Source organism: Pteropus alecto, unplaced genomic scaffold (assembly GCF_000325575.1).
Source record: "Pteropus alecto unplaced genomic scaffold, ASM32557v1 scaffold155, whole genome shotgun sequence".
In the NCBI taxonomy this organism is placed as follows: Eukaryota; Metazoa; Chordata; class Mammalia; order Chiroptera; family Pteropodidae; genus Pteropus; species Pteropus alecto.
Genome location: NW_006438113.1, coordinates 16,551,902 through 16,568,942, shown reverse-complemented (window position 1 = coordinate 16,568,942; position 17,041 = coordinate 16,551,902). Strand labels below are relative to the sequence as shown.

Here is a 17,041-nt window from a genome sequence, read left to right as displayed (position 1 = left end):
GGCTGAGTAAAATGGAGGGTGACTGTAGTTTTGGCAGTCCTCTTTTTAGGACCCTCACACAGACTTACTCACTGACAGACTCACTAGCTCTGAGCTTCTGCACTAAGGTAGCAGCTTGAAAGGTGCCAGGGATATAAGGGAAAGAACTGAATTGGCTGGCTTCAGGGAAGGGCTGGAGAGGTGGTTTTCTCCCAAACAGAAATACTGGCAGAAGCTATTGTTCCTTTGTTGAGCCCTCATCTGCAACCAGCACACAGATGCAGGCAGGTGCTATATCTGAGTCTCCATTAACCTGGCTAATATAGTTTACCCTGCCTTGGTGATTCTCTGAGACCTTGTTCCACCCAAATTGCTGGCACACCCAAGGTGCTTCTTGTGGCTTTTCCATTCAAATGGCCTGTCTTGGCTCATGCTGCAGACTTTCTTAAAATCCCTCAAAAGTTCACAAACCCCAAATGAGCATCATCTAGCCTCAGCAAAGCTATCATTTAGAATCAAAGGACAAATAAAGAGCTTTTCAGACCAAAAAAAAAAAAAAAAAAGCTAAAGGAGTTCATCATCATCAAACCACTATTATTAGAAATATTAAAAGAACTTCTTTAAGAAGGAAAAAAAGAATCAAAACTGTGAATAATAAAATGGTGATATGACATATCTATCAATAATTACTTTAAATGAAAATGGATTAAATGCTCCACTCAGAAGATATGGGGTGGCGAAATGAATGAGAAAACAAGATCCTTACATATAAGAGACTCATTTTGGATCAAAAGATACACATAGGCTGAAGGAATGGAAAAGTAAAGGAATGGAAAAAGATATTTATGATAATGGAAACAAACAACAACAAAAATCTAGTGTAACAATCCTTATACCAGATAAAATAGAAGAAAGACCCAGTAACCCTACTTCTGAATATTTATCCAAAGAAATTCCAAACACTACTTTGAAGGAAAACAAGCATCTGTATGTTTATTGCAGCATTATATATATACAATAGCCAAGATATAGAGACAAGCTGAGTGTCCATTAATAAATGCATGGATAAAGAAGAAATGGGACATATATACAATGGAATATTACCATAAAAAAAAATGAAATTTTGTCATGTGCAACAACATGAATGACTCTAGAGGGTATTGTGCTGAGTGGAGTAAGTCCGACAGAGAAAGACAAACGCCATATGATTTCAATAATATGTGAAATCTAAAGAACAGGATAACCCTACAATCAAAACAAAAACAAGCTCACAGATACAAAGAGCATTTTGATGTTTGGGAGATGTGATAGTGGGGGGCAGGATGTGTGAAGGGGGATGGAAATTAAGGAGTACAAATTGGCAGTTACAAAATAGTCATGGTGATATAGAATATAGCATGAAGAATACAGTCAGTAGTATAAAAATGACTACGTATGATTTCAGATGGGTATTGAATTTATCAGGGTTATAACTTCATAAGTTATATAAATCTCTAATTACTGTGTCGTACACCAGAAACTAATAAAATATTGTATGACAATTGTAACTTAAAAACTTAAAAATATCTTTTAAAAAATAAAGTAAAATAAAATCACTCAGTATAGACCTTAAAATATAGACCCTAAAAGGGCCTTACTCAATGTCCCATTTTGAGACAACAGTAACACTCTGTCAAGGTGGTGTTCTCCTCTCCTGCACTGTCTAATAAACTTAGTTTTGCTTGATTAACACATTTTTTGGTGGCCTTTTGGAAAGTCAACATTCAACACAAGCAACAGGAGACTTCTTAAAATACAAATGAGATCATATCACCTGTTTAAGATATTTCAATATTTCCCAATGCTTTGTAACAAAATCTAAACTGCTTAACATATCTGACTAGGCCAAAATAATCTATTCCCTGTCTAGTTCTCTAAAATCATATTAGATCACCCCTTCCTCCATTCACTAAGTTTTAGATTCCTTCCTGTTCTTTAGGTATAATTAGCATTTTCCCAATCTTATCATCTTTGCATTTACTCTATTCTGCCTGCAACATTTTTCCCTAATTTGCTGACTAATCCTGATTCTTATTAACTGAATCAAATTTGATCTCCTCAGAGATTCTTCCTGGCTAATGTATTTAAAATGTCATACACTATATCAATTTTCTCTCCATCATATCATCTTCCTTCCTTCCTTCATATCACTCAGCATAACTGCCTTATCTATTTCTTTCCTTGTTTACTTTGTTTACTTATCTATTATTTTCTTTGTCCACTAGAATATAAACTCTATGAAAATAGAAATCTTATAGATCTTATCTCTACGTGCTTAAGTATATAACAGACATATTGGCACATGGTAGGCATTTAATAAAAACTTATCAAAATAAATGAATAAAAGGAATTCAATTAATAAAATAAAGAATGAGAGAGGTGATGGGGGAAGGAGAGAGAGAGAGAGAGAGAGAGAGAGAAGGAAAAAAGAATGGAAGGACCCCCTAAGATATGTGATGTAAGGAAGACAAATATAATATTCCCCCCTTATACATTTGGACACTGTGTAACAGTATGTTAAAGGGAGAGAACCAGGATTCTGAGGCTAGTATTTAATGTAGCTGAAACCAGGATCAAGGTCTTCTGGTTTCTAACCCAGTGTTCATCACAGCATAACACACTGTCTTTCAACGTTCTCTGATTGATATGGTTCTTTTGAAGCTAACATGCAAAATTTCAGATTTCATAATGACACAAAGCATCCAAAGAAGAAAAAAATGATTCTCTGTGCATTAATTGGTGAGTCCATATTTTTTTCCATTTACATCTCCCACTTGCATTTTGATTAGCAATTTCTTCCGTCAATTTAACACCAAAATCCTCTGTAATCAGTAGCATGTCATATTCTGGAACAGACTCAATGAGTCCCTGAAGCTGGTGAGACATCACTTCAATCCCTTCACCTTGGCTGCTCTAGTATTAAACATGCCTGACTGTCAGTCTGATTTCCTAAATCTCGTTAGAGACAGGCAGTTAGAAATATGGTTGGCATATGCTTGGTTTCAGCTCATTGCCAATACAAAAACGCTGGTTGGTTCCAAACAAAAGCCTCATTTGTATTATTTATTGTCATCATTATTGATATTATCTTTAGCACTCTTCCAAAGTCCCTTTTGTAGAGGTTTCCCATTCTAAGAAAGAGCAATTCCTGAAAATTATACTAGATCAATATATTTAGTGGGGCATACACAGTAAATTAGCATTTGATTGAAATTATTATCTTAATAAAATAAATATTTTGTAAGGGTTTGTTAGCTGTCTACCAAATCACTAATTTCTCCTTTTTCTCTTGCTAAAAGAACCTCAATTTTCAAATATAAGGCAGATTCAGGTGCATAATTATAGTAGGTAAGCTGGAACATTATTCCTGCATCCAAACCTTATAGAATAAAATCTTGATACTTTGCGCCAAACCTAGTAAATCTGTCCCTCTTACTATGTCTCTTTGACATAAAATAAAAATCTTAAGAATCTGGATTCTTTTGATTTTTCCAGTATTCCTCCACCTATACACTGGGATTCAGGCACCCTGGCCAAACTGCATTCTTCTAAGCAAGCCTTTATTTTTATATCCCTGCAAATGTCCTAAACCACAAATCCAACCTTACAACTTCTACTCATTCATCAAAGTCTAACTCCAGTGTCAACAAATGATTACATCTTTACATAATTTTCACCATGACAGAATTAAAATCTCATTTCCAGTGATGATTCTATATGCTTCCATTATAGTATTTATCACAAAAATTCCTATCATTTGTTTATATATCTGCTCCATAAGAATGTCAGTTACTTGAGGACAAATATCATGCCTCACATGTTTATGTTCTTAAAACTTAACACAGTGCTTGAGATAGGAAGTACTGAAATATTTTTTTCAAGTGGTTGACTGAGGACACTTTATAACAGATAGAACATTATTTCTTAATATGATGCCTCCTTAATGCCATGCTATCCAGTTCATAACAATTTCATATTCTAAAGACATTCTCAGAACTGTTATTCTACTTTGTACTTTCTAAATATTACTATTTTAAAGGAATTTTTTAAGAGAAATGTTAAAAGTTTGTGTGTAGCTTAACATCTTAAATAGGCTATGGATACATTTATAGACAACATTAAAATGTGGTAATTTAAAATTCTATTAACTAGAATATTTGGTTTATCAGAACTCCCAAAACTCTGTTATTAAACAAATGATTACATGCAATAGTTTAAGAATATTTTCTCTGGTTTATTTTATATTTAATAAGCAGAAGGATGTTTAACTTATGGTCACAAAATTAATCAGTAAAAAGAATTACTAAATGGCAATGATAATAAGAGTATTTATAATAAGTGGGGCACATTATATTTTCCAAAGATAAGCACAACATCATTTCCCACCCCATATGCTTCTTTTGACCTTTATACTTCTTCCTTAGAAAGGTGGGGCTTATGCCCCCTCCTCTTGAATCAGGGAGACTTTTGACTTGTTTGTAACCAATAAATTATGGCGAAAGTGACAGTACATGATTTCAGAGATTAGCTTAGAAAAGGAAATGTCATATGTGCTTTGTTAACTGCAACACTTATTCTTAGATTCCTAAAATCCCATGCAAAAAGCCCAACAACCTAGAGGCTGTCATGCTATAAGAAGGCCAAGCCACATGAGAGGCTAATTATACTTTTCTTTAGTGTCCCAGTCCTCAGTCCAGAAATCAGATGTGTGAGAGAAAAAGCCTATGCCCTTTCTGAATTCCATAGAACCTATTAGTATAATAAATTGATTGTTGTTTTATACCAGTAAATTTAGGATAATTTGTTGAACAGCAGTAATAACTAGAATAAAGAGTATGCAAGGAATGGTTAGGTGTTCAACAATCCCATTTCTTCCTAAACATAAAGGAAGAAGAAATTTATCTGCTTTTTTTACAGTTCATTCGGATCCGCTTTAACTGAGTGTTAGCTAATGAGATATAGCAGAAAGTATGTCACATTGAGGTCTGGTTATGAAACTTTCTGCTCAAAACATTTCTCATCTCTTTTATTTCTGCAGTGACAGTGAAGGCTACATTATAAAGTTGGCAGTATCAAAAGATTGGACATCCATGAATCACTGAGTCATCATTACCTGCTAGAGACCTATCTAGGAAAACTGGCTAGCATCAAACCAATGTATGAATGATAAACTATCAATGAGCTACTGGGATTTGGGGAGTTGTGTTACTCCAGTCAATGCACATAACAAATCCATTGTATTTGGGTTACTATATTACAATACTAATACAAATTCAATTGATCACTTACAATGGGCTAGAAAGTTTGCTTAATGCTATGCATGTGTTATCCCATTTAAACTCAAATCAACCATATTACTATGAAGGTATGTTTGTTTTCTCTATTTTACAAATGCAAGTCCCAGCTTGAAAGAGGACTTGATTTACTCCAAACATATTCTATGGAAGGTGAAATTCCTTGAAGATGGAGCACTGTGAGGCAAACCTAAAATAAGGTTGTCTTCCAACAGTTAAATTAGCAAAACCATTGGAAGAGGTTGGCCATCTATAAATTTATTGTTGATATAAATTTTTGTGAAACTGGTGCTCTGAATTCATTCTTAAACCACTAATTTTAGTTAAGAGTAGAGTACATGCGAAAATTCCTGGTTTTATTTTTATTTTTATTTTTTAGGAAACAGACCACTATAGACTAGTTTAAATATATTTTACAACCATTTTCAAGGGTTAGAAATAATTTTTGTTATGGTATCTTTCTATACTTTATGGCTTTAATTAAATTTCTGATTTCTTTCCCAAACACTGCGATATAAGACAGTATAAAACACATTTTAATCATTAAATCTATGGCTAATTTGTGATTTTTCAGAGCCTAAAACACCAAGGGACTGATAATGGAGGATAATGTAGATCATATATACTTCAGCAAGTTCTATAAACTCCATCCTCAAGGATCTTTTTGGTTCCGCAACCCAACAGCTAATGCATGCAATCAAGAAGTCTCATCGGGGCTGTTCCACAACTGTCATTATCTTTAAAGAGGAATCTTGTCACCTACATGAGGTAAAATGAAGAACTTTTTAAGACAACCATATATATCCAACTTTATAGAAGTTGTATTGCAACAAATAGCATTGATACTGATATGTATGTGCATTTTTGATCATGTTAGTGGCCACGAAGTATAATACTTACAGAAATCCTTGATACTTTTCTAAATGATCTTAAACCAAATATCAAGTGAATTTTAATTCTTTCTGAAAGTATTTGTAAGGTAGTTTCCTATTGCCCATAACTTTCTGTGATATAAAATATAAGAAGTAACATTTTTCTTGCTCTTAATTCCATGAGGTCCAGTGATTATGTTTCAAACAAATGCCAAATTTGGCAACTAAATCAATCATTTTAATAAGTGTAAAAAAGCCTAACATCTAATTTTATTTTAAAGGTCTAAAAATCCTTTTTTTCATATAGCCTACATTCTTGTATGAGGAGACAGGCAATAGATAAATAAACAAGTAAGTATATAAGATTTCATTTGTCATAAACACTATGTAAACATAAACTTATGTAAGAAGATGGAGGGTGACTGAAGTGGGAGATGCTATTTTCACATATGATTTTACATAGCATCTATGCAGGATGTTATGTAAGGTAATAACAGATCAGACCTGAAGAAGTCTGCTGTGCAAATTCTTGGATAAAGCATATATAAGTGTAAAGAAGCCAGAGGTTTAGGCAAGTCTGAGGAAATGGAGGAATTGCCAGAGGGCTGTGTGTCTGAATTTGAAAGGGCAAGGATGAAGGTTGTAGGTAAAGTGTTCTTCAACAAATTGCCCAAAAAGTAATTCTTGGTATTTATGTGTTTATTAACTAGCCATTGAACAAAGGGAAGTCAGTAAAGCAGAAGGGGCCCAGTTTTGTAAAAAAAAAACATTGGACCATTTCCTTCTCCTGAGGTAAAGGAAAATGCCCTGAACCGGTGCCCCAAAACCCAAGATCTCAACCTGTTACCTCAACTGTGTATGACCTTGAGTGTCTCACTTCATTTACAGACCTTTTGCTACTAAACTGAGTACTGAGAATATAAAATCCTCAATATCCCTCCTTCGATTAGCTATGCCAATGTCTGCTTTCTAAAAGTCATCACTTCATAAATTGTATTTTTCAGATTCTTTTCTCTAGAAGACTTACTCGACTTTCTAAAAATTATTTTTGAAATGTAGGCAAACAGCCAAACATCTTACTTGAGGTAAGCAATCAGCACACAATAAGATTTTTTAAGATAAAAACAAAATATAAAGTAATAAGAATTTATTAGATTTAACTCTTAACACAAATTTACTAATTTATTTAATTATTAATACAAGTTTATGTATAATAATTGATATAAATCAGTTAATAATAAACTTATCAGAAACAAACAACAAAAAAAGCCCTAAAGATTCCAGAACTAAATAACTTTCCCATATTATTCTTCTGTTCACAATGCTAGCCATTTCTCCTGAAGGTGTTTTCAAAAAGAGATGCTTGGCTTCTTACGCTCAGCTACTTTGAGTCAAAGACTCTGAGTAGCACTTGTGTAGTGTTCTCTGAGTGCAGGATTAGTCTACATCAAAACCCTTTTAGACCATGGACTCTCCTGCCAGTCCAGTGACTCTGACCCTCTGGTGAAAGAGCACATCCCAGAATGACTTCAAGCTGAACATTTTTCTCCCAGCATGAGCAACAGAGATCACTGACTAGTGCTGCTTTGTAGCTTAACCAACACGTTTCTCATTGAACACTCTTTATTACTCTACTCACCTCTGTTCCCTTAGTCAAAAGTCTTTACAAATGGTATACACATGAGGAAGGCCATTAAGAGTGCTGAGAGCATAAAATTTCAGCTCTTGCTCACCAGTACTAGTAGACAGTTCTTTTCCTTACCTTAAATACTGTTTTCAGAGAAAACAGCAAGAGCCTCACTACAGAATTCTTCCTGCTAATGTTTGATTCGAATTTGCATATAAAGTTAAGGTTACTTGGCTACGGGTCTTTTATTAAGTTTTCTTAAAAAGCCCCCTGGTAAATGGCTTCTTTATAAACTGGTTCTGACACTATAAGGGAGTCATATCTCTTCCAAAAAGAATAGAGTGTTTTAACTGGGATTCCCTGGCAAGACTACTGTGAAAGTAAACAGTAGAGTGACTAAGATGGATTCAGGAAATCTGCTTAACACTGAAAAATGAAAAGAAGTAAAGTCTTTGTATGTTTAATAAATTTGAAATGGTGCCTGAATAGATTCTCCACAGTCAACAAAGGGTCTGCAAAGCCTGAAGAGAGTAAGCTAACATTTGACAGCAGTTAAACCTATGGAGAGAAAGTGTTCTCTGTGGTTGGAAAAACTGGCTCAATAAGAAAGTGTGATCATTAGTGCCTGGGCACTGTAGACACTGTAGAATGTCACCCGCTGGGTACACATGATATACCATGACTCAAGCAGTCAGGACCTAGAAACTAGAGTGTACATAATTTATCATCCAAACTGTATACTTTTGAGAGTGAAAGTGTTAGGTAGCTAGTCAGACATGAGTGACAGAGGTAACAAGAGAAGGGAGGCTCAGCCCAAGGACTGTCCAAAGAACACCCCTTTGGTAGTAGAATCCTGAGTAAGCATATGCACACTAGGCAAAATGTTATACAGCAGCCAAGTGTCAATCAAAATGACCTCATGTGCCAATCACTCAGGGACACTTTGTAACCACCCATCTCGGCTGGCCCTAATATAATATGGACCTTCCCACTTCTGTGTTGTTATAGCCTTCTTTTCTGAGGACCTGCTCCTCTCTTGGAATATACTCTATCTTTTATATTTTCACCTCCTAAATTCCACAGAGCTACAGCCCTTCTTAATGTGGCCTGTTTCCTTCTAAAATATACTTTAATAAATCTAACTTTTTCCAAATATCACTGATCTGTAATTCTCTGCTGAGTCAGCAGGGAAGAACTGAGAAAAACTAATTTCACTTCTGTGTCTTTACCTGCCCCGCCGTTCCCCATGTTGCTGTGGTGACATTAGAGTTCAAATCGCCCCCAAATTGTAGCAAAAGTATCCAAGGAAACCAAGGCATATTCTCACCCTAATTCACTACATGTTAAACTCACTTGGCGAACATTTATTTTACGAAAACTCATTTGTAATCCAATAATCTTCAGACAAATTGTTACTACTATAACATAAAGAAAAAAGAAATTGTTGAATAAAGTTGATGAATTCAACATCCTATACACCTCAAAAATGAAATTTCGAATTATATGATAATAAAAGGTGAGGCTAAAATTTAATTTTACCTGCTGAATGAATGATGCAAAATACTAAGAAGAATGTAAAAAATTCCTTAGAGCCTTTGGAGAAGATTGAGTCCTAGTAACTAAAGGACTCTTTGCAAAGTAGCAGGAAATAAATATAAAAATTTGCAAAGAAAGAAGCACAGATAATTTGACTTACAAAAGAACAGGTAGAAACTTAGAGCATCTAGGAGAATGGGAGCCCTCAGGGTGATAAGGAAGATGGAGAAAGAGCTTGGGTCCCTAGACTGGGAATAGGAAGAATTAGAAGTCACCGAGTAGACAAATGACTCCAGGAACTTGGAAGGAAAGGAAATTTTAATACTCAAATATTTTGGACAATTAGATTTATAAGGGAAAACTACTAAAGGGGAGATTGAATCCTTGGAAAATCCAGTTGAGATTTTGATAAAGAGCCAAAATAGAATATCTAAGACAATGGTCAGTAATCATTTTCTGTAATGAGCAAGATAATAGATGTTTCAGGTTTTGTGAGCCATATAATATTGTACAACCTTGCTATTGTAGCGCAAAGAACCATGACTACATATAGGTATAGCTGTATTCCTAAAATTAGAATTTCATATAATTCATATGTCACAAAATATTATTCTTTCATTTTTTTCTACCCATTTAAAAATATTAAAACCATTCTTTGCCCATAGGCCATACAACAGAGATGGTGGACAGAATTTGTCTCATAGGCCATAGTGGGCCTAAGCTAAGATAATATATAGTAATTCATAAATATGAGAAATAAAAATCAACAAAAAAGGACCCATCATTAGAAATATTTGGCAAGCAGCCAGTTATAAAGTAGAAAGGTGTTAATTTTATAATAGTCTACATGTCAGCATTTTTAGTAGTCCATGCAAGCCTTCCTAATTAGTCCTAATTAATACCATTTGGTAGGATTTTATCTAATTACCTGTTTTCTAAGGTGTTGGCTGCTGAGTAAAACATTATTTTTTTAAGTCAACTTTATCAACATAATTAATATGCTATTTTAAGTGTACAGTTTGAGTTTTGACAAATGTGTACTCCCATGTAGGTACCTTGGATTATCAGTTTTCATAGAAGAGGCTGCTGGGAATTTGTCTGGAACAGTATTAAATCTATAAATCAATTTGGGGACAATTGACAACTTAGTAATATAGAGTCTCCCAGTCTAGGTATTGACATCTTAGTAATATAGAGTTTCTCAGTCTAGGAATATGACAAATCTCTCTAAATATTTGTTTTTTAAAATTTTTTAATAATATTTTGTAATTTTCGGAAAAGACTTTGTACATGTTTGTTAAATTTATCACTAAGTTAATTTTGTTATTTTAATGATGTGATATATTGTACTTTTAACAGATATATTTTCTAATTATTAATTGCCCTCTCTTCTCTCCTTCCCCCCATCGCCATGCAGGGACATGCCCACCCCACCCACTCACCTACCCCCAGTGTCCATCTGTGATCTAGTGTACCATGTATTAGCTTCTGTGTCCCCCACGGAACTATAAACTTTGAATTTCATTGTGTTTGTCTATTATATATTTCTTATTTCATTAATTGTGCCCTTATCTTTATTTTTTCCTTCCTTTATTTTCCTTCCTTTTTTTTCCCCTTAATTTTTTTTCCTTTGGTGTATTGACCTCGTTTTCTGTGATCTTCTTAAATTCATTTAAGATTCCATTGATTGGAGTTTTGTTGTAAATTTGGGGGGAATTTTCAATATAGTTGATCTTATATTTTGCAAGTACAGACAGATTTACTTTTTCCTTTGCAATCTATATACTTTTTCTTTTGTTTCTTGACTTAGTGTACTGATTAGGACATACTCAACATTCCATTGCATTAGGGCCTGGACATTCTTGGTTTGTTCCTAACAGTAGTGAACAATATTTTGCCCTTCATATTTAAGTGCCATAATGGTTGAAAATAGTAATTCATTAATATGCTTTCATTTATCCCTACAGAGAAGAAACTAACAATATCATCTAAGGTAACACTATGAGTGATAACATGTAAAACAAACATGAATGTGTTTTTTGGTTTTATATAACATTCTTTTCACTATTCCTTTATTTCTAAACTGAATTCTACAGAATTCTAATTGTACCAAATATACACTAATTCTATACCATTTAGTGACTAACTGACACCATCAGGGCGTTTTCCTCTAGTAGTTTGAATATGAAACTTCAGAGAGACAACTCAGTCCAGAAGACATCTAAAACAAAAGGATTTCTGAAGACATGAGGAAAAGAAGTTATGGAAGATAATGAAAGAAGTTCAGAAAAATTATGACAGTGCATATAATCTAAATTAAGAAAATTATATATACCCATCCATTTCTGTAGGTACAGTAGAATCAGACACAAAAGATTTTTCTGGCTATATAAGATGAAGTATTATATTGAACTATGTTTTAATTCTAGATGCTATGTAAACAATTATTGTAAAATGGTTCATGCAAAATGAGTCATGTAAATGATTTTTAAATTTATTTTCCTTTGTTTCTTAAAAAAATAACTTCTATCAAGTGAGATCTTGAAAACATGTTCTCATTCTTTCAAATATCAAGTCAGAAAATGAACACAGAAAATCTAAACTTAGGGATGGTCCTGAAAATCTGCACGTTTGGAAAGTGTTTGTATATTTTCTATGTGATTTTCATAAGGCACATATGAAAATTAACAAATAAAAAGTCTACATTCTAAATGGTCCTTGTTACAAAATGAATTTCTGCTGAATCTTTTCTTATTTCAGAGATATTTCACTGCTGGACACCCATGTTACTCTCTTAAAATTCAATTAATTTGTCCTTTTAAAATTTTCTTGATTTCTGGTAAAGCACATTTTACCAAAAAGATGAGCCATTCGGATCCTCCTTATAAATTTCAAGAAGTTAATAAAAATAAAATGCATAATTATAATATTAGCTTAATGTAATAATTATAGATTTAACGCACATTTTGCTTTAAATAATCTATAATTCAGATACTCAATGTTAACAAATGTAGATCTCCTTTTATATAAACAATATCTTGAAAAAAAAGCATAATTCTTTGTTTAGAACTTTACCCTTCAAGTTACTCTTTGGGCTTTGGCTTTATTTTGCTCCAAAAGCATATTTCTACAGCTTCTATAGCTAACATTCTTCTAGATACAGTATAGGCAAAATTAATAGGCAGCTCTAATAGTGATAGTATTAATTACAGTAGTAATAGCAATAGTTAGCTATCTTGTTGTAAGAGACTACTATTTACTAAGCACTAAGTAAGTTTCTATTAACTAATTTCATCAGCATAATAATCTTGAAATAGGTTTATTACCAAGATTATTTGACAAAGGAGGAAACTGAGGTTCAGTGTTACCTGCTATGTTACCTGCTTTCGTCTTAATCATTATATTACATGAACTAATAATTGTAAAATTTACACATAGATATGAAAAAATAAATAAATAAAAAATAATTTAATACTGCCTATTCTCTGAGGGTAAGAATGAGATTCTATAACCTTATTTTCCACACTGAATCCACTGCAGATAATATTAAATGTCACTATGTTTATCTTAGAACTTTTAAAAATAATCTGAATAATTACTAACATAATTATTCAACAAAATAAATATTAAAGGCAGATATAATCATATTTTTATAAAACCACTTGTAAAATATCAAGTTCTGATCTTAAGTTAGTAGACTGGGAGTGCAGGGAGGGAGATGATGGGCCTCTGGACTATCCTTCATGGTTTTGAGTGTAGCAATTCTGCTTTCATCTGTTTTATTTATTTATCTTTATTTATTTATTCTGTGGCCGTAAATTGTGTTTGAAGAAAGAATATCTCTAACCCAAAATTCAAATAACATTCTTCCAAACCACACACTTAACAATATGATCTCAGCTGGATAAAATGTCAGGTTTTAAGGGCTCTTAATCTAATGCTCTTAACTGGCTCTCTCTAGCAGAGATTACAGTGGGATGAAGAGTCAGTATAAGGCAATGTTTTTATTAGTAATCTGGATGAAGGACTAAAATTATAATCTCATTTTTCTAATTGAGGCTACTTTTATATGTTCAACAACTGAACTTAAAAGCAATCTGATAAATTATCTGAAGAATCATTTAGAAATACTATGAAGTTGAATTGGATTAGGATAGAACCAAAAGCAGACATATCAAATTGAAATAGAAAAGGAATATATAGGCAAAAACAGGGTAAAAATATAAAATTAAAAGGAAGTCATTGTCTATCCAACAATCATGGTGTTTAAGAGGCAAAAAAAAAAAAAAAAGAAAAGAAAAAGAAAAAATAGGCTAACAGCAGCTGGCTGTATTAATAACAATAACATAAGGACAAGCCTTTTACTTTATTTGACAATGGACAGGCCCTAATTAGAGTATGCTTTTTGATAGTCTCATTTAAGAAGTTTATTGAAAAGTTAAGTAAGACTAGCAAAGAACACAAAATACTAAGTTATTCCTATGAGAAAAAGCTAAAAAAAAAAATTAAAATATTTACCTTGAAAAAGAGATGGCAATAGAGAAAAATCACTGTCCTCTAAGGTTATTAACAATTACTGCCCTACAGAGGACTGCTAAATATGAGGGATACAAAGAAATACTGGCAATATAATCGGATGTGCTATAAGTAAGCCATTTTAATAAGAAGAAAAGTTTTAAATACTAGAATATCCAAATGAGAGAGATTATAAGACTTTTTTGTTATCTTCTTTGCAGGAAAAAATGCATTCCTAGCTCTGGTTCACCTATGCTCTTTCACTGGTTTATCTTCTCAGATATTCACCCAAGATACTACATATTGTAGGGGTTTCACTCTGTTAAGACTATTTCCTATAGTTCATGTCTCTTCACACTTTCAGTATTTCTCTCCTAGTTCTAACTATCCTCCCAGCTTTGGGTTATTACTAGTCCTCTAGTCCACTAGTGCACACGGGTAGGGTATAAAAACATTTGTTAGAAGAATATGTCTGGTAAATGTACTTCATAGTTCAGACATAGTACTGGTGTACTGCCACAGTTCCCAATCACATATGAACGAATACTTCCAGACTGCTTCCAAATATATATCCTGAGATTTCTCTCTTATATAAATAATTGGCTTGCTTTTAGGTTTTCCCAGACTCTGAAGCACTAGATCCTATACCTTGACATCTCTAATCTTTCTCTACAATTTTTTTTTTTTTTTCAGTAAGTGTCCATCTGTCATGACAGGCTCCTCAACTTTTGTTGATCTCTTTCCTTACAAGGTTCCCAGATGACTCCTTTTTTATGGACTGCTCAGTGTAACCTAACCGTGACATTCAGTCCTCTCAGATACTATTGATGCGCCACCCATATCTCCTGGGCACTTCTAATTCCATCTTATAGTCTTACTAACAGTTAAATACAGAGGCTTTCAAACTGAACTCTATGCATACTTTACTTTCACTAACCAGTCCTACTGAATCTTCTTACTGCAAGCACCTGTCACTCTGCCCGAGGATTTTTTATTTCAGCCACAAGAGCTTGACTGACAGAAGCAGGAGGCTTCTGAAGAGGAGTAGCTTTCAACCAAGGATAAATACGTGGATATATTGGATTTTGTTCACCTCAGGTGATAACTCTGAGATATGTTCAGTAGTACTCCCCGTCACCCCAAGAGTTCCCTAGCAGTATCAAGCCCCAGTTGCCCGTGGTGACTTGTAATTACACCTTGTTGGTTTCCTTTCTTTCCCTGCCTCATTTTCTCTGTCTCGCTCATTCTTAAATAGACTAATGGTAACACGAGTCCTTACCACAGGATCTGTTTCCAAGTAAACCTATCCTAAGATAAGGTATTTCTATATCTTTACCTGGCATTTTCCAAAAACTTTCCATTGTTGTTTAAATAACATTTAAAAATATTCGACATTAATATTTGAGTAAAAACAAATAATCCTGGTCTTTTTATATGCAGTGTGCCCACAACAAATGGTTGTCACACACTTGGGAAGATGATACATAGCCCCACAAAGAGACTCCTTCCAGACTGGGATAGTTCAAGTGTGTGTTCCTGGCAGCTTCGAGTGATATTTCTCATGCTCTTTGACTCTATGATCAATATGAAAAGGCTTGCCCATAGAAATATCTTGTTTTAAATGCATTTTCCTACCAATTTCAGTACAGTGACCATAAAGATCCTTTCCTTTCTGTTCAGGAAAAGAAAGTAGATTACTTTCTTTGGCTCGATCATGCTATGTGACATCTCCATGAATCTCGCATACAACAGATCCTATCATTTTTGAAGACTATTGTTAAATGTTCTCATTTGCATAAGTTATAACAAAATACATAAGTAAAAGTATTGTTTGTGACAGTAATCTGACTTTGGGGATGCACGTGAATTTCTAAAGTTCAAACGGATTTCAGCATTGACATTATGGCACAGAGATAAAACACTTCTTGCAATCATTCCAGGCATTCCAGATGGTGAAGAATGTTGCAATAATTCAATGGAAGGTAAAGCAAACTTACCCGAATCATCATGACAGAACATCTGATATCATGAATTGTATCATAGATCTTCTTTGAGATGTCCACAAATTGATTATCGTCAAACACATCCAAAGAATTTTTATTTAAGGCTTCCAAGGCAACATTCACTTGTGTTACAAACTCAGGAATTGCTGTTAAAATGAATAAGAAAGAGAGGATTGTCCTTTTTGTATTTTCAGATTCTGGAGTTTCTAGGAAATAGAAAATCATATTTTTAAATAAATATTTGATTAACAGAAGTATAATTTTTAATGTAAAGAGATAAAATATTTTGGCAGAATAATCATGCATTTCTAAAAAAAGTAATCAAAGATAAAAGAGACATTTTTATAAAAATGTTTTAAAAATTATCTTTCAAAAAATTAATTAAAAAATAAAAAATTATCTTTCTCCTTTATGTCATTTTTGTTTTTACCACACCTGGGATCATACAATTATTTCTCATCCTATCCAACATAAACCCCAAGAAATTACAAAAAAGACTAGATGTGAATAACAGTTAAAATTGTAAAGAAGATATTTAAAGAAAGAAAATATTTGAGTTGCTAACTAGAAGAAAATTTAATTAAAGGTACTAATTCTACATCATAGAACCAATAAAAATATTGTAAACTTTTTTGGTAAGATATTTTCCCTATCAACAAATCATCAAAGAAATTGGCCATCTTACATGCATAATGTTTCTATCTAAAATAACACAATATTGAATGAGTGTAGGGATGCATATATCAGTAAATCCAATCCAAAGATTATTCTTTTTTTAATTAAGATTTCAAAATAGTCTCAAAAATTTTTCTCCAATTTTACTTTTAAGGTTAATATGGTAAAATTTGTTAACTCTCTGCTAGATTCAAGTCATTTTTCTAAGTGTCTGCTGTGATTAAATCTTAAAACAACTCAAGTATTAACCAGGGGTTAATAGTTAAATAACAAAGACACAGAGAAATCAAGAATCCTGCCCAGGGTCATTCTGCTAATATATAGCAGAATAAAGATTATACTTAGACTGCAAAAATGCAGAGTCTACACTCAATTACTACACTATATTGTATTGTTTCGTTATGTTATGTTGTGTTGCATTGTGGTGTGGTAATGTGCTGTGACATGATGTGACATGATTATATTGTATTATAGTATAATATAGTATAGTAGTATAGTATA

The 17,041-nt window shown here is 33.2% G+C and overlaps 1 protein-coding gene across 2 annotated transcripts in view; it reads right to left on the bottom strand.

The window, feature by feature from the left end:
- Positions 1 to 17,041, bottom strand: part of CTNNA3 (catenin alpha 3) — a 1,378,877-nt gene that overhangs the window by 266,074 nt on the left and 1,095,762 nt on the right. For both annotated transcript variants that reach the window (XM_006915590.2, XM_006915591.2), the window contains exon 13: positions 15,860 to 16,011. In XM_006915590.2, coding sequence (XP_006915652.1) covers positions 15,860 to 16,011 — 152 coding nt within the window. The remainder of the gene's footprint in view (positions 1 to 15,859; positions 16,012 to 17,041) is intronic.